The sequence below is a fragment of the Schistocerca piceifrons genome, chromosome 2, assembly GCF_021461385.2.
Source record: "Schistocerca piceifrons isolate TAMUIC-IGC-003096 chromosome 2, iqSchPice1.1, whole genome shotgun sequence".
NCBI lineage: Eukaryota > Metazoa > Arthropoda > Insecta > Orthoptera > Acrididae > Schistocerca > Schistocerca piceifrons.
Window position 1 is genome coordinate 930,117,818 of NC_060139.1, and position 21,246 is coordinate 930,139,063.

At 42.9% G+C, this 21,246-nt stretch overlaps 1 protein-coding gene across 1 annotated transcript in view; it reads left to right on the forward strand.

Annotated features, from left to right (window-relative positions):
- Positions 1-21,246, forward strand: part of LOC124776207 (UDP-glucosyltransferase 2-like) — an 86,945-nt gene that overhangs the window by 35,369 nt on the left and 30,330 nt on the right. Inside the window, exons 4-6 of the mRNA XM_047251053.1 lie at positions 954-1,413; positions 10,415-10,637; positions 20,113-20,332. Coding sequence (XP_047107009.1) covers positions 954-1,413; positions 10,415-10,637; positions 20,113-20,332 — 903 coding nt within the window. The remainder of the gene's footprint in view (positions 1-953; positions 1,414-10,414; positions 10,638-20,112; positions 20,333-21,246) is intronic.

Here is a 21,246-nt window from a genome sequence, read left to right on the forward strand (position 1 = left end):
AGTGCAGATAATCTCAAGATGAGCTAATTGCACAAGATGCATCATTATTAATAAAACACTTGCAATGAAGACCGATTTCTATTTTTGGAACGTTGAATCCATGTTGCTGCATCAGACCATGATGGAATGGCTTAATGAACGAAACAACAATGCTAGTTCATGATTCCTGTCAGATGCTTTTAAGAAATCTACACTGATACTGTATTTCCACAAACTACCAAATGTTCCTTCTTGTCTGACAGATAGCTCAATAATGCATCCAGATTTCGCATAAATAGATGAAAATCTTTTAGAGACTATCTGTAGATTGTTACAATCACAAGAGAAGTATTCTACAATAAGTCACAAGCATATGCTTTTAGATTCTGATCTCCACAGAAACTCCTTATATCAGTATTTTTGACTTTGTGTCCAACTTTTACATATGTTGCAACTACTCCGTTTCCCATGTTAACTCTCTATGAAAATGATGCTAGTCTGTAATCCCTGATATTTAAGTTCTCCATCCCTGTGGTTACACGTTATTCAGAGAGGCACAGAAGGGGTATCACTTCAGAATTTTCCACTTATTCCTGATACACAAATTGCTCATCTACCTTCTTTATCTGCTCCCTAATGTTCATCTGAAATAACAGTCTTAAATTTAGCCACAGGACAAATTGGAAACTTAGCGCAAAACTGACTCTGACAATTAGAGCTGAGATTTGATTTTCTAAGTTGGTAGACAAGGAGTATACGGTAGCAACTATGACAAACAAAACCACAAAAAATGATAATTTTAGAAATGAGTGATATTAATTGTGGGTAACTAGAAGCCTATAGACAAACTATCCAGCTTAGTGATGTACATACTTAGAACAATGATAAATGTCCATCATAGTTGTTGTGGTGAATGGATGCATGCCTATTTCTTTCACAAATTTTGGCAACTATAAATAGACAACTTTTTCTAGGAGGAACCACACATTCGACGTGATGATTATGGAGCGGATTTTGTACCAGGGCTACTACGGGCTGGCCCACAGGGTCGGCTCCCCACCTCTCGTCGGGATGGTGACGCTGGCAGCCTTTTCGCCTCTGTATTACGCCATGGGGAATCCCATGAACCCAGCGTACGCACCCGACGTCTGGCTGGGATTCTCGGACCACATGACCTTCTGGGAACGGGTGTACAATGTGTTTTTCTACCTGAGATGTTATTACCTTTGGTTCTGGGAAACATTTCCAGAGCAGGACGCCATCATGAGACAATACTTCGGTCCTGACCTTCCATCGGTGTATGAGACGGATCGTAACTTCAGCCTCCTTATCGTCAACAGCCATTTCTCTATGGAGTACCCTCGTCCGCACCTGCCTAACATCATAGAGGTCACTGGTGTACACGTAGAGACGCAGGCTAAGCCACTGCCAAAGGTGAGTGCTAAACTGAAACTCTTTGATGTCGTACAATACACAGTAAAATAGATCCCACCAGTTTGGTCAGTACTGACAAATTAATAGTTGAGAACATGCTGCAATAATCGCTGATCGCTGAGAATCGAGGACAGCATCTCCCAACACTCACTCACTCACTCCCCCACCCCCCCACCCCCACCCCCACCCCCCCACCCCATCATCACCATCATCATCACGCCCAACCCTTCCTAATACCTGCATGCACGACTGTTGCGTCACCGAATTAAACTACCATTCATATACACTTGATTCGCAGCTTTCTTAGTCCAGCAAAAACCTTCCAGCCGGACATCACCCACCAGAGTGCATTGTTCAAGAATGGTTCAAATGGCTCTGAGCACTATGGGACTTAACTTCTGAGGTCATCAGTCCCCTAGAACTTAGAACTACTTAAACCTAACACACATCCATGCGCGAGGCAGAATTCGAACCTCCGACCGTAGCGGTCGCGCGGTTCCAGACTGTAGCGCCTAGAGCCGCTCGGCCACAATGCGCATTAAGACACGGATGCAAACTAACGTTAGAGAGAACAATACTATGCAGACAAGCTTAAGAAAGGAATGAAAGTACCAGCAATTAAAAATGGTGGAGAAAGTCTAAGTACATTTGTAGAGAGAATGGAAGGCTTAAACGAGGAATTAAGAGAAAGCATGCACTTTGGGATCATTCAACACTGAGGTGACAAAAGTCACTGAATACCTCTCAATATCTTGTCGGACCTCCTTTGCTCAGCGTAGTGCAGCAACTCGACGTAGCATAGATCCAACAAGTCGTTCAAAGTTCCCTGCAGCAATACTGAGCCATGTTATCTCCGTAGCAGTCCAAAACAGCGAAAGTATTGCCGGCGAGGATGTTGTGCACGAACTGACTCTTCGGTTACGTCCCATAAATGTTCGGTGGGATTCATGTCACGCCATCTGGGTGGCCACGTCATTCTCTGGAAATGTACAGGATGTTTTCCGGACGAAATAACGAACAATTGTGGTCCGGTGATATGACGTCGTTCTTTGGGAACATGAAGCAAATGAATGACTGCAAATGGTCTCCGAGTAGCGGAACACAACCATTTCTAGTCAATGATCAGTTCGACCAGGGGACACATTCGATTCCATGTAAACATAGCCCACACCATTATGGAGCCACCACCAGCCTTGTTGATAAACTACGTCCATGGCTTCGTGGTGTCTGCACACACTTGAACCCTACCATCCGCTCTCACCAGCTGGTATGGTCACGAGCCCAGGAGAAGCGCTGCAGGCGATATCGCGCTGCTAGCAAAGGCATTCGCGTCGGTCGCTGCTGTCAAAGCCCATGAACACCAAATTTCACAGCACTGTTCCAACTGATACGTTGGTCGTACGTCCTACATTGATTTCAGCGGTTATTTCAATAAACGGTTCAAATGGCTCTGAGCACTATGGGACTCAACTTCGGAGGTCATCAGTCCTCTAGAACTTAGAACTGCTTAACCTAAGGACATCACACACATCCATGCCCGAGGCAGGATTCGAACCTGCGACCGTAGCCGTCGCGCAGTTCCGGACTGTAGCGCCTAGAACCGCTCGGCCACCCAGACCGGCGGTTATTTCACGCAGTCTTCCTTGTCTGTTAGCACTGACAACTCTATGCACAGTAGCTGCTCTCGGTCGTAAGAGAAGAACGCCGGCTTCAGTCTGGAACCGCGTGACCGCTACGGTCGCAGGTTCGTATCCTGCCTCGGGCATGGATGTGTGTGATGTCCTTAGATTAGTTAGGTTTAATTAGTTCTAAGTTCTAGGGGACTGATGACCTCAGAAGTTAAGTCGCATAGTGCTCAGAGCCATTTTTAGAAGAACGCCGGCCGCTGTGTTGTCCGTGGTGAGGGGTAATGCCTGAAATTTCGTATTCTCTGCGCACTCTTCACTCTGCAGATCTCGGAATACTGAATTCCTTTACGATTTCCGAAATGAAATGTCCTATGCGTCTAGCTCCAACTATCATTCCGCATTCAGAGTCTTTTAATTCCCGTCGTGCGGCCATAATCAAGTCGGGAACTTCTTCACATGAATCATCTGAGTACAAATGATGGCTCCACACTGCCTTTTATACCTTGTGTATGCGATACTACCGTCATCTGCATATTGCTATGCTATGACTTTTTTCACCTCAGTATAGAGCTACCAGTTCCCGCCATGGAGAACAACACTGTGCAGACAGACAACTTTGGGTCGCTCCTGATGATTACTTAGAGGTGTTTTATGATAGTTACGGTTTTCAAAATACCAACACGAATTCTCTACAGACGAATGGAAAAACTGATAGAAGCCGACCTTGGGGAAGATCAGTTTGGATTCCGTAGAAATGTTGGAACATGTGAGGCAATACTGACCCTACGACTTATCTTAGAAAATAGATTAAGGAAAGTAAACCTACGTTTCTAGCATTTGTAGACTTAGAGAAAGCTTTTGACAATGTTGACTGGAATACTTTCTTTCAAATTCTGAAGGTGTCAGGGGTAATATACAGGGAGTGAAAGGCTAATTACAATTTGTACAGAAAGCAGATGGCAGTTATAAGAGTCGAGGGGCATGAAAGGGAAGCAGTGGTTGGGAAGGGAGTAAGACAGGGTTGTAGCCTATCCCCGATGTTATTCAATCTGTATATTGAGCAAGCAGTAAAGGAAACAAAAGAAAAATTCGGAGTTGGAATTAAAATCCATGGAGAAGAAATAAAAACTTTGAGGTTCGCACATGACATTGTAATTCCATCAGAGACAGCAAAGGACCTGGAAGAGCAGCTGAACGGAATGGACAGTGTGTTGAAAGGAGGATATAAGATGAACATCAACAAAAGCAAAACGAGGATAATGGAATGTATTTGAATTAAGTCAGGTGATGTTGCGGGAATTAGATTAGGCAATGAGACGCCTAACGTAGTAAATGAGTTTCGCTATTTGGGGAGCAAAATAACTGATGATGGTCGAAATAGAGAGGGTATAAAATGTAGACTGGCAATGGCAAGGAAATCGTTTCGGGAGAAGAGAAATTTGTTAATATCAAGTATAGATTTAAGAGTCAGGAAATCTTTTCCGAAAGTATTTGTATGGAGCAAGTCTTTTCTGAAAGTATTTGCATGGAGTGTAGCCATGTATGGAAGTGAAACGTGGACGATAAATAGTTTAGACAAAAAGAGAATAGAAGCTTTCGAAATGTGGTGCTACAGAAGGATGCTGAAGATTAGATGGGTAGATCACATAACTAATGAGGAGGTATTGAATAGAATTGGAGAGAAGAGAAACTTGTGGCACAACTTGACTAGAAGAAGGGATCGATTGGTAGGACATGTTCTGAGGCATCAAGGGATCGCCAATTTAGTATTGGAGGGCAGCACGGAGGGTAAAAATCGTAGAGGGAGACTAAGAGATGAACACACTAAACAGATTCAGAAGGACGTAGGTAGCAGTAGGTACTGGCAGATGAAGAACCTTGCATGGGGTAGGGTTGCATGGAGAGCTGCATCAAACCAGTCTCTGGACTGAAGACCACAACAACAACGGTTTTCTCTAATAGTGTAAACGCACAGCACGGAATTTCTTCTGCTATGTATTTGCAGTAAGTTACATTTATTTACATACAGTCTATATAAAAATCACCAATCCTCTGCAGTTGTGCTACTGTCTTCTGGCGTTTCTATATTCTTACAGACAACGGCATCTGCCACGAACATCCTATACCTACAGCTAAACACATTTTCCGCAAACCACTCTATTGTCAGTAAACCTCCATTTTTATTTCTAAGTTCTCGAATTTCCTCGTTGTGATCACGGAGGAAGCAAAATGTCGCCTAGAACGTACGCTCTCGAAAGTTCAATAGTAACCCTCCCCTGATACGCAATGCCTCTTCTGCAGCGACTATAACTGGATTACGTTTACCGTTTCGCGCCGACGGAATGTTCACCCTTATTCACTTTTCTTGGAATCTTTTCTGTCTCTTCTATTAACCCAAGCCAATGAGGGTCCTTTGCTAATGAGCAATACTAAAAAAAAAATCGGTACAATGTGTGTTTTGTAAACTATTTATTTCGTGGATGAATTACATTGCCTTGTTTACTCATTCTACTTTAGATCGGTCTGGAAGGTTACTCCTAGGTGTTATACGGATGTTACTATTTCCACCAATAGTGTAGTAGAACGGTAGTGTGTCTCATCAATTTGTAAGGAACAGTCAAATGAAAATGAGATATGTAGAAAAAAAGTAAGTTAACTGTTTACTACTTCAAAACTAATCACTACAACTGTCAATACATTTATCCAACTGTGAGGTAAGACGATAACACCTTAGTGGAAGATTGTTTGCAATTGCCTATAGAACGATGCTTGTACCGAGGCGTGCACGTCTTCGTCCGAATCAAATCGACGGCCACCAACGGTTTTTTTCGTGGTATCAAAAATATGGAAATCGCATGGAGAAAATGTTCAAATGTGTGTCAGATCTTATGGGACTTAACTGCTAAGGTCATCAGTCCCTAAGCTTACACACTACTTAATCAGAATTACCCTAAGGACAAACACACACACCCATGCACGAGGGAGGACTCGAACCTCCGCCGGGACCAGCCGCACAGCCCTTGACTGCAGCGGCTTAAAACCGCTCGGCTAATCCCGCGCGGCTCGCATGGAGAGAGATCAGGACTGTGTGGAGGATATTCCCAGCGAAACTTTTGCATCGTAATCGAAAAGAGCTTGGCAGCATGTGGGCGGGTAGTGCCTTGCAACAGAACGATGACGTCCGTCAACGTACCTGGGTATTTAGACTTAATGGGCATATTCGAAGAAAGATAACTAATTTTTGGCAATAAACTACTTAAAAATGTCTGGAAGGTATTTTGAAGATACATGATACGAATGTCGCTAAGGTCCTAATATTATGCGTTCGTAATGACCGTAACGCCAAAACCAGACCAATAATACCTTCCACAGGCACATGTAAGCTACTGTTCCTCCATCCATCCGTACGTCAATAATGTTACGGAAGAAACTCTTAGCACCTGATGCAATTAGATGTGCACTCAACCAAAAGTTTCTCAGCGCCGTGCGGAATATAAATGTACATATTCCCTGCTTGACAAGAAAGTGAAGCTCCCAGAAGGGGCGGGGGGGGGGGGGGGGGAGGAAATGAAATGAAACTTCCCAGGTTGAGAGGGTATTATTGCAGTGACTTCAAAGCTACAAGGAAACTAAATTCTTCTGGGGTGTTAGGCCAAGTCATATTTCCTCTGACGTAATCGACGTTTCGGCCCCTCTGCTGGGATTTTCTTCAGGATCTTCCGGTGTCCACTATTGCTAGAACACTGTCAGAGACCAGTGTCGCATTCTCTTATAAAGGGTAGTTTTCCCGCGTTAGTCCTGGAGAAGTGGGAGTACTAGTTAAAATCTTTGTGGCTGCCATTGGTGGGTCATTGTCATAGGCTAATATTCCTGCGCTGATGCAAAAGAAGGGGTCTTATTGGCTAAACTCTTGAGGATACTATTGGTGGCCCATCGTCATTAGATAGAAAGGTACTATTATACACTTACGCTGGAGAAGGGTTATTGGTTGAAATTCCTCCTACTGCTATTGGTTAGCCGTCATCATTGGTTAGATGCGAAACGGACGGAGCAAGAGAGGCGGAATGTTTACCCAAAATACTATTGTCCGCCGAGGTGACATGCAGCGCGTTGTTTATGTTGTTCGCACACCACTTCCTTGATGGCGGGGAGCCAGGATGCTGGAAGCCTGTAAGCGTCCTCTCTATTGAAATAACACGTGTTCTCAGAAATTTCAATCGCTTCTGGGACCTTTCTTCTATAAATATTTGTTTCTTTAGCCAGCACACGTACGTTATTAAAATCGATGTTCCGCTATTTCCGATTTTACATTTTGTTTTAGCCGCGTGTGCCGTTCGTGTTCTTTAATGCGTTCTTTAACTGTTCTTCCCGTTTCACCTGTATACACTTAGCCACAGCCACATGTCACTTGATAGACGTCTGCATTGTGGAGGCGATCAGGTGCATCCGTTTTTCGTCGGAAAAAAATCTATTATTTTGTTTTGACTAAAGAAATATGTCTGGATTTCTTTTTCTTAGAATTCTGCCAATGCGGTCAGTGACCCCAGAAACGAATGGTAACGTAACAGGGTGAGAAGGCGGTTTCTCGTCATACAAGAGTATAGCCAATAGAGTGCCTTCTTCTGCATCACCTCGGGAATATTAGCCCATGACGATGGCCCACCAACAGTATCCACAAGAATCTTAACCAATACTCCCACTTCTCCAGCACAAACGCGGGGAAAATTCCCTTTATAAGAGAACGCGACACTGGTCTCTGACAGTGTTCAAGCATTAGCGGACACCGGAAGATCCTGAAGAGGATATAAGCAGAGGGGTCGAAACGTCGATTATTTTAGAGGAAATATGACAAGACCTAACACCCCAGAAGATTTTAACTTAAGTGACAATGGCCACGAAAGCCTGCAGACTTACATTTTACAAAGAACGTGCCAGGATGAGCCCATTCCTCAGAAAGATGTTGCACCCCACTCTGGCCTGGTTGCTTGCACTGATGCGGTTGGGAATGATGTCATACATTTGTACCCTTTCCTGAGGAAATATGGTCCCCAATTGTTGTAACTAGTCCTAGATATCGTGGTTACTTCAGCTGGGACGGAGTTGACATCCAAACTGGTCCCACACATGTTCTGTCAGTGACATATTTGGGGTTCTTGATTGTCATGGGAAGAACACAGCAACACGAAACGGTTCATAGAGATAAGTGCAACGTGGGACCATCACTGTTATGTTAAAAAATGACACTACGGTATTGTCCCTTGAGAGGCAACACATGATAATGCAGGGTACCCGTGTGGTACCATTGTGCTCAGTTACTACCAGCCATGACCTGAAGTCAAGTCACCCCCTATGGTTCCCCACATAATGAAACCAGGAGTAACACCGCTGTGCCCCTCCAAAACCTATCTCAAGGCCGCCATCCTGACTGCAGCCAATGGTAATCCACAGTAGTGCATAACTGCGATTCATAACTGAACAAAATGTGGCGCCACTCATCAGCAGTCTGTGCTTTGTAATCACAGCACTACTCCATAGGCAACAGTTTGTGCTATGCTGTTAACGGTAGCCTGTGCAAGGATTCAAAAATGGTTCAAATGGCTCTGAGCACTATGGGACTTAACTTCTGAAGTCATCAGTCCCCTAGAACTTAGAACTACTTAAACCTAACTAACCTAAGGACATCACACACATCCATGCCCGAGACGGGATTCGAACCTGCGACTGTAACAGTCGCGCGGTTCCAGACTGTAGCGCCTAGAACTGCTCGGACTGTGCATGGGAACTGGTTTCCTAGCCCGCTTACTGCTAGCCTCTGAACAATGGTCCAGGATGGCTTACAATGTTGCAAAGTGTTCACTACTTGTTCCTAGATGTAAAGTTCAGATGTGAAGGGGTTATGATGTGCTTGGTGCACAATATGGCGATATTCCCTTGCCGTGGCCTGAAGTGGTTGAATGGAACCTTCACCACGAGAATGCTTGCCATCACGTTCGCATGCACTCCAACATCAGGCGGCTGTCACATCCGAACGCCTCACAAAAATGGATGTCGCACGATTCCACTACCCAATTTGGCCGAGCGGTTCTAGGCGCTTCACTCCTGAACCGTGCGACTGCTACGGTCGCAGGTTCGAATCCTGCCTTGGGCATGGATGTGTGTGATGTACTTATGTTGGTTAGGTTTAAGTAGTTCTAAGTTCTAGGGGACTGATGACCTCAGATGTCAAGTCTCATAGTCCTCAGAGCCATTGAAACATCCCCATAGAAAAATTTATGAATTACTGTGCTGGTAAACCTGTTATATTATTTGATTTTCAAACAGGGGAGCAAAACTGAACGTACTCAGACATTTCTCTCTTTACTTATGCTGATCATCACTAAACTGACACCCAATATTTTTAGCGCAACGCAATCTGACTTTCAATAATCCCTACAAAAGAATGGCCGTAACTAACAATAATCTATACCTTTCATGAATCACTTACCTCACAAAAATCTTCGTTACTCGAACTACTGCAATACAGCGAGCGCCAATACTGCCAGCTAAGTAAAAGATTCTAACTACTGAAGGTACTAACTACTGATAGGCATACTTACCAAATGAAAGGTTTTAATAGAGAACAAACAATGTATTTACCTTATTAGTGTTCAAAAGTCATTATATATATATATATATATATATATATATATATATATATCAGTTCATGACATCCAGTCTTACAAATTTCCTTTTTCTGACGGACACACGTCCAGATCATCCTCCCTCAAAACTCCGCACATCTCTCTCCCCACATCTACCGCTGCTGGCGGCTCACCTCCAACTGCGCAACGCTACGCGCTGTTCACATCCAACTGCCCAACACTACAATAGAAAACATTCCAACAATGCAAATCAGTCGCAGACTGCACACAGCACAGTTAGTGATTTTCATACAGAGCGCTACGTGGTGTTACCAACATAAACACCTAAACAGCCTACTTACACCTTTTGAACCATCTACTACCCAGTCGAATGGAGACTCAAACCGAGGCCGTCCGGGAAGTGATAATGCTGTTTCAAGCAAGTACGCGGCATCTCCCTGTCCTTCACAGTGAGCATTCAGTATCTCACGCAGTTCATGCCTCTTACGTATCCAGACAGGCCTGGCAACAAAACTAAAGACGAATAACATGAATGCAGTCTGGTGGTCGTTGTAACTGTCACAGAGAACTGGAACTCCAATCGGTTACATACCCGCCGATGGTATGCAACTCTACGATGTTACATTGACATCTAACATTTTTTATGGGTGTTTCACTTCTTTCGTCACACAGATAAAGAATCCTATAACAACATTTTATATTAAACATAGTTCGCTATTTTCATTTTTTCAGCGCATTCAAGAGTTTATGGATGGGGCAGCGAATGGAGTGATCTACCTAAGCCTCGGATCCAACGTGAAGAGCAATGCCTTGCCGTGGGAGAAAGTCCAGGCCTTCCTGGATGCGTTTCGTGAGCTCCCACAGCGAGTCCTCTGGAAGTGGGAGAACGACTCGTTGCCTGGACAACCAGACAATGTGATGATCAGCAAGTGGCTGCCGCAGCAGGATGTTCTCGGTAAGCTCCCAACCACTGTCTTTCAGTCTTGTTCGTTATTAGAATTTAACATGGCTCAATTAATATTAGTGGCACTCATTAACGGTAAATACTTTCCTCTTATGAAATATAATTCTGATTAGAAGGGGAGTGGGAAAAGTGGAGTGACTGGCAATATGTCAGAATAATTCACAGCCGATTTGTTACGCATTCAACTGTATAGGAGATAATTTAAATATTTATGCTGGGCAACCTTATTTGCTCCAAATAGAAAATTCAACATGCTTATAAATCATGACGAGAAAATCGTGATGAGGAAATAATGAACTCAGTTAACAGTAATGAACTCTGAGCCACTAACAGCTTTTTGAAAATCAAAATTAACTTTGCCAGACTTGAAATACAAAATGCAGAATACAGCAATACACCACTGCCTTAAATGTGAGGACTTGCTTTTCATGAGAGTGAGTAATCTTCAAAAGATCAGCTAAGGAAACAGCTTAACCAGGAACGTCATAAGTAATGTCAACAAGGATATTAACAAGACTCCACCAACAGTACTAAGGGAAGGTCCGCCCCTGGTAGCTGAATTGTCAGCATGGCGGATTGTCAATCCTCTGGGACCAGTTTCGATTCCCAGGTGGGTCGGGGAATTTTCTCCGCCCAGGGACTGGGTGTTGTGCTGTCCTCATCACCATCCTCATCGACTGCAGGTCTCCGAAGTGGAGTCAAATGGAAAGACTGGCACCCGGCGAATGGTCTGCCCGACGGAGGGCCCAAGCCATACAAAAAAAAAAAAAAAGAGGTAAGGAACTGTTCTTAAGGCTGTAATGCAGCTGGTGACTGTCGCGACACAACGCACAACGGAACTGAATGAGTCAGATTACTTTGGGCAAAATCCAGCTCCACATACGTGTAACAGCTTTAGGAGGAACCCAACGACAGTCTATGGGCGCACCGTTGACACATGTAAATCTGTGGCATCAGATCAGCTAGAGTCCCTCGCCCTAGTACAATCATACCTTCTGTGGAAAGCTGACCTGCTGGTTTGCTGCTGTAGTCCAACTCCTGCAGAAGAAGATACCTCGGGCGATGCGTATCTGTTCACCTCAGGCAAGACAGCTCCAATGTTGATAGGTTTGGGCAGAAGTTTTCTTCTGGAACTGCCAAACTGGGGCTAAATGAGTCAACAAAGCCAATCATCGTTAACAGAGAATGTACTATAAACAATATGTACCTCCTTGTGGATAGCTTTGAATCAGAGTTTGCACTGTTGAGTGAACAAATAAATAATGGGCATCCTACTTAGCCGATATTGGTAATTTAGTTAGAGCATAGTCGCAAACTTTTACGTTTCATGTAATAATTCGCCAGCAGTAGTAGTAATGGAGCTATTTACCTTCTAAGACACTCTCCATTATTGCCAGACTTCCTACCCAATTTTACACTTTAGCAACCTTTCCGATAAGTTCGCTCCCAGGCATTTGGAAGCAAGATGCGCAGGCATCTGCAACCACGCCCTGGTACTGCGTCACCAACCCACACCTGTCACTGGACTCCATCTCTAGACGAACCGCCGGGGCAGTCCGTCAGTCCTTGCGCGACCTCGTAGCAGCCATAATTAAAATTCCATTTCCAAAACGTTGTAGGAAGAGAATCACTGCTCAGAATAACGTCAAAATTTGAGCAGCTGGGGGATAAGCCACAGGGAAAAAGAATAGAAAATTTTACCAATAGATGGCTCTGTAAGGGTCAGAATATGCACACCAAGAGGTACGCTGCACATGGCTACTTCACAGTTTGCATCCAAAACGCCCAGCATGACTGTCTCCGTGAAGGATCGTGTGCTGCTGGTAAAGCTCTTTTGCAATAATTGCGACTGTTCGTCAGTATCCCTGCAGAAATTCTGAATATAAAAAGAGGTTGATTGTTTGGTTGATTTAGGGAAGGAACCCAAACAGCGAGGTCATCGGTCCCGTCGTGTTTGGACAGGAAGTCAGCCGTGCTCTCTCAGAGGAACCACCACGCCATTTGCCTGAAACATTTTAGGGAAATCACGGGAAAACTAAATCAGGGTGACTGAACGCATGCTTGAAACGTCGACCTCCCGATTGCGAGTAAAGTATGACAAAAAGACATTGGTCCGACATCTGGTAAGGGTTTGGAGAAAATGACTGCAAAATTTGAAAAAGTTCAATGTGGTAGAAGAAGGAAGCAAAATTCGAACAGACAGGTTCTTTTGAAGTCCAATGTGGCAGAGGGAGGAAGCAAGTCAGCATTGGAAGGGGGGGGGGGGGGGGGGAATTGAGCCGTGGTGAGCAAAGCTCAGGGAATTCCCTGACAGTCTACGAGTACAGTGCAACAGATACTACGAAACGTCCTGGTTCAGGAGCTACTTCCTGATGACCTGCCAGCAAGATAAACGTTCGCTCTGGAATTTCTTGCTCACATGGAAGCGGACCATGAATGGCCGTGGAAAATTCTGTGGACAGACGAAGCCCATTTTCTTTTCCAAGGACATGCAGAATTACAGAATATGGGCAAAGGAAAATCCGCACGCACATCAATTGCTACCACTTCAATCAGTCAAGGTGACAGTGTGGTGCCTACCGGTCCCGTTACCTATACCCTCACTTGTAAACGTTATGACAGTATTTTGCTCACCAACGTCATTCCGAACCTTCAACACCGTGGATGTGTGGGTAGGATCATTTTTATGCAAGATGGCGCTCCTATCCACATTGCACAGCCAGTGAGGCACTGCTGGAGAGGCATTTCGGAAAAGCTGGGAGTATCAGCTGCCATTTTCGTACGCCTGGCGATCCAGTACACCTGATCTTAATTCATGTGCCTTCTGGTTGTGGGGTTATCTGAAAGATGTTGTGTTCAGTGCTCCAACTACTAACGTAACCGAACTGAAGGCACGCATTGCGCAAAGCATTACGAACGTGACCCAGACCCCCCCCCCCCCCCCACCAAAGACATTCCGCTCTGTTTTGAAATATGCTGTTTCTGGATTTCAGCTTGTGCCAGAAAACGGTGGACAGCATATTGAACATGTGTTACTCCAATCTCCTGACAATTAGAAACCGATGTATATCTCTTTTTATGCAGTTTTTGGTCCCAGGACAATTAAAAACTGATGTCACTTTGCTTTTCATGCGGATTTTGGCCTCAGGACAATTAGAAACCGATTGCATATGAGCTTACCAAACCAATATTGCCACAACTGTTGACTACCGAAGTTGTGCATCATGCACATTGAACAGTATGTGTGACGTAACGTGGAACTCAAACCACAGCGGTCGTATTGCGATTTATCTCTTATTGCAGCAGTGGATCCCAATTACGTTGCCGGCCGGAGTGGCCGAGCGGTTCTAGGCGCTACAGTCTGGATCCGCGCGACCTCTATGATCCCAGGTTCGAATCCTGCCTCGAGCATGGATGTGTGTGATGTCCTTAGGTTAGTTAGGTTTAAGTAGTTCTAAGTTCTAGGGGACTGATGACCTCAGAAGTTAAGTCCCATAGTGCTCAGAGCCATTTTAACCAATTACATTAAGGATGTGTGTATGCGCGGATGGTGGTCTTGATAACTACTTTAAATTGAGTGGATGGTTGATATTGAAACTTAGTAATTGAGGCATTACGTGTCCTGTTTCTTAGCTGCAAAATGCGTATGACCTGCACACCTGTATGACGCTATTGGGCTGAGCCTTGCGTCCACAATTTACAGGAAGTTCATGAACATTTCATTCCAAGTGTCTCCTGAAACCTATCAAGGTTGCGTCCTGCAAAATATGGGTCAACATTCTACGACCAGATCTTAGAAGAAGTGTCCCATGTAGCGTCAGAGGACCTAAATATGGTGCTTTAACGTCGCTGTTGATACATATTGGCTAAACGAATATCACACTAGATTGGGCTATCGAACAAACTCTTAAAATTCAGTATAACAGAGTAAGCGTCCGCAGCCAGAGCCAGTTGACAGAGAAGCTTTCTGAGTATCGTATAGTGTTTCCATGTTTCGGCCACGGTTACAGTGGACTTCTTCTGGGCCTACTGAAAATTCAGCTTTAAAAACAATTTTGTTCATAATGGGAAACATACGCACACTTTCCATCAACAATGGATGTTGCATCAAATCCGTGATGTACAGCATTCGTTTGGGTCGACTCTAGCTAAACAGTACAAAGACGAAACTGCAAATATCTGCAGACACAACAGAGAAAATGAGCCTGATGATACTACGGTATATTGATTATTTTCACTTATGGACCGTCTGACAGCAACTGACTAAAACACAATTTTAGTGCCATACGCGTTTCGCCTTTATTTTCTGCAAGGCATCATCAGTGGCAGGTTGCGTGGACAGTTTCTTACATATTACGCTCCTGTTGCATTTTTGGTGTTGTTCTTCTTACTATGAGCGCCAATTTGCTGTTTTTTCCGCATTCCACAGCACTATGCACTGAACGCTTGTTTTAATGCTGTGGAATGCGGAAAAAACAGCAAATTGGCGCTCATAGTAAGAAGAACAACACCAAAAATGCAACAGGAGCGTAATATGTAAGAAACTGTCTACGCAACCTGCCACTGATGATGCCTTGCAGAAAATAAAGGCGAAACGCGTATGGCACTAAAATTGTGTTTTATTCAGTTGCTGTCAGACGGTCCATAAGTGAAAATAATCAATATACCGTAGTATTACGCGCAACTGAGGAGGACAGGACCACAAAAGTTGAAGAGCCTGATAATACTTGGAACAGCTCGGTAGGTTGTGAGATGCGATGGATGTAGTGCCATTGTCGCCATGACATGTTTAGGGAAATGATTCCGATTTTCAAGCGCGTTTTTCGTGTATTATTCATGAGATTTTCAAGGAATTAGGTGTTGTCTATGCCCCATATACGGCCGAGCCATTTATTAATGTGATAGTGATTTATAGGCACACTAAAGTAGTATAAAGATTGATTAATCGAATTTGCATCGACGGAGATGGAATTACGCATCTGTAGAATTTCGTGCTTACTCATTGCACGATTATTGTCTTTATACACTGCCATCACATAGTATAGGAGACACATATCTGCACCAGCTTTCCTTCAAAATTTCAGTGTTTCTATTAATATTTCCCTTGTTTTCACAGAGAATTTCAGATATCGTTGTTACCGTTGTGATGGTTCCCTTACAGTAAAACACGAGCAGCCGAAAATGTGGCTCGCAACCCATTCTGTGGCACCGCTCAGCCTGCCTGGCAGACTGCCTCTGCGTGAGGGGACAGAAGAGGGGAAAACTGCAAACGTGCTGCATTTAAATGGCAATGCAGTCGCAGTGCATACGATGTGGTTTTATAGTTCACATTTACCCAAAAACATACATCACAAATGCAACAAATTTTCACTATTATTTAATTACTTTTGGCGCCTTGAAGGCGTAATATATTTTTTGCCTGGTGCAAACTGTCAGCATACGGACACATGCAGACAATTTCACAGATTTTCGCACTCAGTTTGCCACGTAATCGTCACTTGTTTAGTTTCGTAATCGAAAAAAGATCCATCATACACATATGTAATCGAAATATTCTAGCTCTTCTGTAACCTCATTTTGGAGAAACATGAGGGAAACAATGTATATGTCCTGGACAATTTTCACGTAAAAGTATTTAAAACGGGAATTAAATTGCAGATCAGTCAGTTATATCTGCATATGCACAGTGGGACTTTCAAATGAAGCGATAAACGGAATGTAAAGCGTCTTGAAAACAAAAGTAACACTGGGATTATCCTCAAAAGTTTAGAAAACTATATTTGTAATTCTTTAAAGGCCACAGTGAATTCCTCGAACGTTGCGTTTTTTATAACACCAATGAGCTTACGGAATTGGGTTGTGTTTGTCAGAATTTGTCCCTTCTGCAATGCGATTTTGTTTTTAAACGCATTCCCATCAAATCGGAAATAAGCTGTTTCTCACCTTGCAGTGGCTTACTGTGGGCAGTGTGCAGTAAAATTCACTTAAAATGCGAGCTCTTCAATCCATTCCGGATGTTATAACTTTCGTTTCTGCAGTCCTTTTCCCTCAAAATTCAACAGCTGGTTTTATATCGAAAAATTGTTCCAGGCATGACCCTCGATATACCCAACGTACTTTGAACTATTATATTAAATCTCCATGCTCTACGTTCAGTTCCATCGTAAACCGTTGAAAGTGAACAATGTTTGCGACTTCACAAACTTTAGTATTCGTACCAGCAATTTCTTCACGTGCTCAGTGCTCAGCACCAAGTACTTCTTGACGTACACGGTCTTGAATCGCGCCTATCGACCGTTGTAATTTTTTGCTCTTCCATTTTCAGCTTTATCTTAAAATTATTTCTGCATGGCATTGTAATGGCGTTTCATAGCAAATTTGCGGAACCCATCGCTTATGCGACGGCATAATAAATGCTGAGCATTCTCATCCTTCTGCACGTTCATTCCCATTTAGTTATAAAGACTTGTGAAGATATATCGCCAAAGTGCCTCTTTTTGTGCAAACAGCCACTGGATCCATCATACCATGAACAAATTGCGAACGGTAAATAGCGCTGACCTCATGATTCTTCTTAAATGAACGAAACCGTTGCGACACGTATTTCGTAGTACTCCTAATATTAATGCGATGGTTATCATTTTTACATGTGGCAATGCCTTACGACAACAACACATGTGAAAGGTTTTATATGCTTTTACAGGAAATGACTTCCGTTTTTATCCATAATGTATAGTTTTTAGAAAAAATAAGAGTTTATATTTGGTGACTTTAGCTTAATCCAGTCGCGATACTGATACAGTATCAACACAGGAAGTATAATATATTAGAAAACGTTTATTATAGAGATAATTCCTGTAGTTAGATATTACAATTCTGACATCTCAAAACCTTAGTCTTTCATCTAGTTTTACATCTAAGGACCAACATGCGCCTAAACTTTCAAATTATGTGAATACTTCCTTCCACAATTGCCTAATGTGCAGGGTGCAAACTCTGTGCATATATGAACCGCATTGTTTCTGTTTGTAGTGCAAAGGAGCCGGCCAGAGTGGCCGTGCGGTTCTGGGCGCTACAGTCTGGAGCCGAGCGACCGCTACGGTCGCAAGTTCGAATCCTGCCTCGGGCATGGATGTGTGTGATGTCCTTAGGTTAGTTAGGTTTAATTAGTTCTAAGTTCTAGGCGACTGATGACCTCAGAAGTTAAGTCGCATAATGCTCAGAGCCACTTGAACCATTTTTTTGTAGTGCAAATCACAAATTTCGATCTGTGACAACTGTTATTCCTTGTGCACTGCAGCTACCATCAGGACTACAGAATGAGCCAATATTTACACTAACAAAAGAAAAGCAAATTGTAGACCATAATCGGTATTAACATTAATCTACCTACCACGACATTGCTTAGCACTATCCACGCCAACACCTCCTGAATGTAAGTAAGTAAATTAAAGAGACAGCTGCTACTTGGAAAAAAAAATTGTTGCCTCCACACTTGTACGAAATAGTTGCTATTTATTTCCTACAGGTAGCTTAATATTTATTTCAATGTACTCGTATTTTTCAAACAAAATATTGCTTACATTGGAAACAAAGTGTTTACAGTGCATAGCTACTTGAAATATAACTTCACAACAAATACTCGTATCTTACCTCTAAATAACAGAAGTTTTTAATTCTTGAATCTAGATTTGAAGAGTGGCTAATTAAAGGCACAATTTTAATTTTTATTTTCAAGACAAATACACTACCACTAGTTTTTAAACAACAGTATTTTTGTGTGGAAAATCCTAATCCGAGCGTGGTGTAGCTCCTCACTGTGGAATCTCGCTTCATGGTGTAGCGCTATTTTGCGGTACTCAGTGAGTACAGCTTTTATTCGTATGACAAATGTGTTGTCGAAGGAAGGACTATTTTAAACACGTCCATTCCGCTGAAGAAAAACATTATTTCTATATGTCCTTCAAAGCTGACATAACTAATTTCTGCAAACGGTTTTTCACAGTAATAATCGACATTTGTCTTAATGCTTTCTCGTCCATTTCGAAATATACCTGTAAAATATACCTATAAAAACTATTCTTCTTGTGGAGTTGACCGGTAACGTTTCCCTAACAGGTTCTTTTGCTTTAAATACTCAGTGTTTTGCTTGCTTTACTTATCGGCTTATGTCACTGTATGTAGCACAAGTCATAACGCCTATTTGCGTAAAAACAGGACATTGTGGATAGAAACCGGTGTCATTTCTTTTATAAAAACATAACAATGCATTTCGCATTGTTGAGGAATCGTTAGGAAACTAATAGTGCCTACCAGACTGATATTTTGTCCTCTATTCCTTTAAAACTGTGGAAGATTCGCAGTGTAATAAAAATAAAGATTCACTGAAGAACTGTAACTCTGTCGCTTATAAAATGAAAGAACTGCCAATACTTTTGACCTGGACACATGTAGAAACGATACCCATCGTATTAATAGTAGGAATTTCGCAGAAATTAGGTTCACTTACTAATTCACGTGTGTAATAATACAACAGTTCGTTCAGTTATAAAAATCAATGCTTGATTTCAGCTGTAAATGAGGAAAGCTGTGCCTGCCAGCTCCAGTTCACATAACGCGTAATGACAGAAGATCATCTCTCTGTCCTCCGTCACGTGACTTAGATGTTGATTCGAAACCTCAACACGGCAAAGATAGGGGCGTGCGCGGTCTGTGTTATCTGTAGTCCTTACGTATTGGTACCTGTTACTGCATGGCTATTGTTCCGCGCATCCACTGCGCCTACAGTTAACATCGCTGTTACTCTTCTCCCCGGACCGCGATTTTGCATGCCCGCTCGGACGATCTCTGCAGTAGACGTTCAACAGATTTTTAAAAAACAGTTAATAAAATGATTTTTCACACTTGCCCCTCTGTCATCGTTTCCAACTGTATATTACTCATTATGTTTCTTGAACCAATTTACAGTAATTCTGGGGGAGGGGGGTTAAAAAAAACGCATGTAAATGCACCGATACATTGTAAATCAGACATAGCAAAAACATCGCCATGAACACTGTACAGTTTGCGCTTGAATAATAGTAGCTCTGCAAAAACGTGAGATATCATCATTGTGGACATACTGAAAGCTTTGACGGGTATTTGTTTACCATTGGTACATCACTAACGAAGTTATTATTTCTCTTTATCGTTTGCTCTTTAACGTTTACTCTTCTTAAAAAAAGTGTAAAGTAGTTACGGACGCACAACGTGCGGTGTTTAAACTTCCTCTCAAACAAACTCTATGCCGGACAGGGATTCGAACAGGGGACGTTTTGCTAGTCGGTCGAGCACTTTCCCATGAAAGGATTCGAGTCCCAGTCCGAAACACAATTTTAATCTGCCAGTAAGTATCAAAATAGTACATACTCCGCTGCAGAGTGAAAATTCATTGGCATGTGTAAGGTATTATTTGTTCTGTTCACAGCTCACCCGAAGTTGGTCCTCTTCATCACGCAAGGAGGTCTTCAGAGTATGAATGAAGCCACGTACCATGCTATCCCGTTTCTCGTCATCCCGTTCTTCTCCGATCAGGATCACAACGCTGCCAAGATACAGCAGGCGGGGATAGGGTTATGGCTGAAATACAGTGACGTCACCAAGGACACGGTGCTGCACGGTATACGTGCTGTTTTAGGAGATACAAAGTGAGTGTATGACATTTTTAGTAATCATTCAGTATTAACACCATACACGTTGTTTACAGCGGTACGCAGACGACAATTAAATTACGGTGAAGATTATTTATTTTTGTCTTGAACGATAGCATGCATGGCTATAGAGTATTTTTCGTACAGCATTCGCACACTGACGTTATGGTAAAGTGATAAACCTTGAACACCTTGGCCTAAAGTTACGAGACTGGTTGTTGTTTTCAACAAATAAGCTTGGAATCCAACATTGAGGTGGTAGGCAAAGAACCCCACTATCACTGAAAGTAGCTGCTATACTGAGGTAGCTTGTCAAGCACGCAGTAGCTAATCAGCTCCGTCACAGAGCAACACAAATTAAGATACATTTAATAATAATTTATTAATAAAATGTCTATAATGTTTAACTAAAGTTTCAGGCTGAGGTGTGGCAAAGATATTAACATTTCACTAACTGCAAACACTGGTTTCTCCTGAATCCGGTGGATGGTGACTAACTAAACGAGTAGATAGTGAAATCTGACTCTGCGGCGGATACAAAGACACCGTGTGGCTCTGGAGACACCGAATGATTAGTGCAGGCGTGCGTCCGCTTAAATCAGCAACTGACGGATTAATGTTCATTTGTGGACTGTTCATCTTTTCATGATAATTATATTAGAGGATTACAATAACTGATTTAAATATTGGAACGGTTACACTATACATGGAATGCAATATGGAACTGCAACTTTTAAAGGACTTTTTAAGTGAATGGGAATGTGCGAAGCGTCTTTACACAGATGTCAAATGGCGTTGGAAGCGCATTTCATGACGAACAGACGCGCCATACTGACCAATTCCAACTTCCTCCCGAAGGCACGGTACTTACAGCGGAGCTCACTGGAATACAAGGAGAGCTTGAATATTCT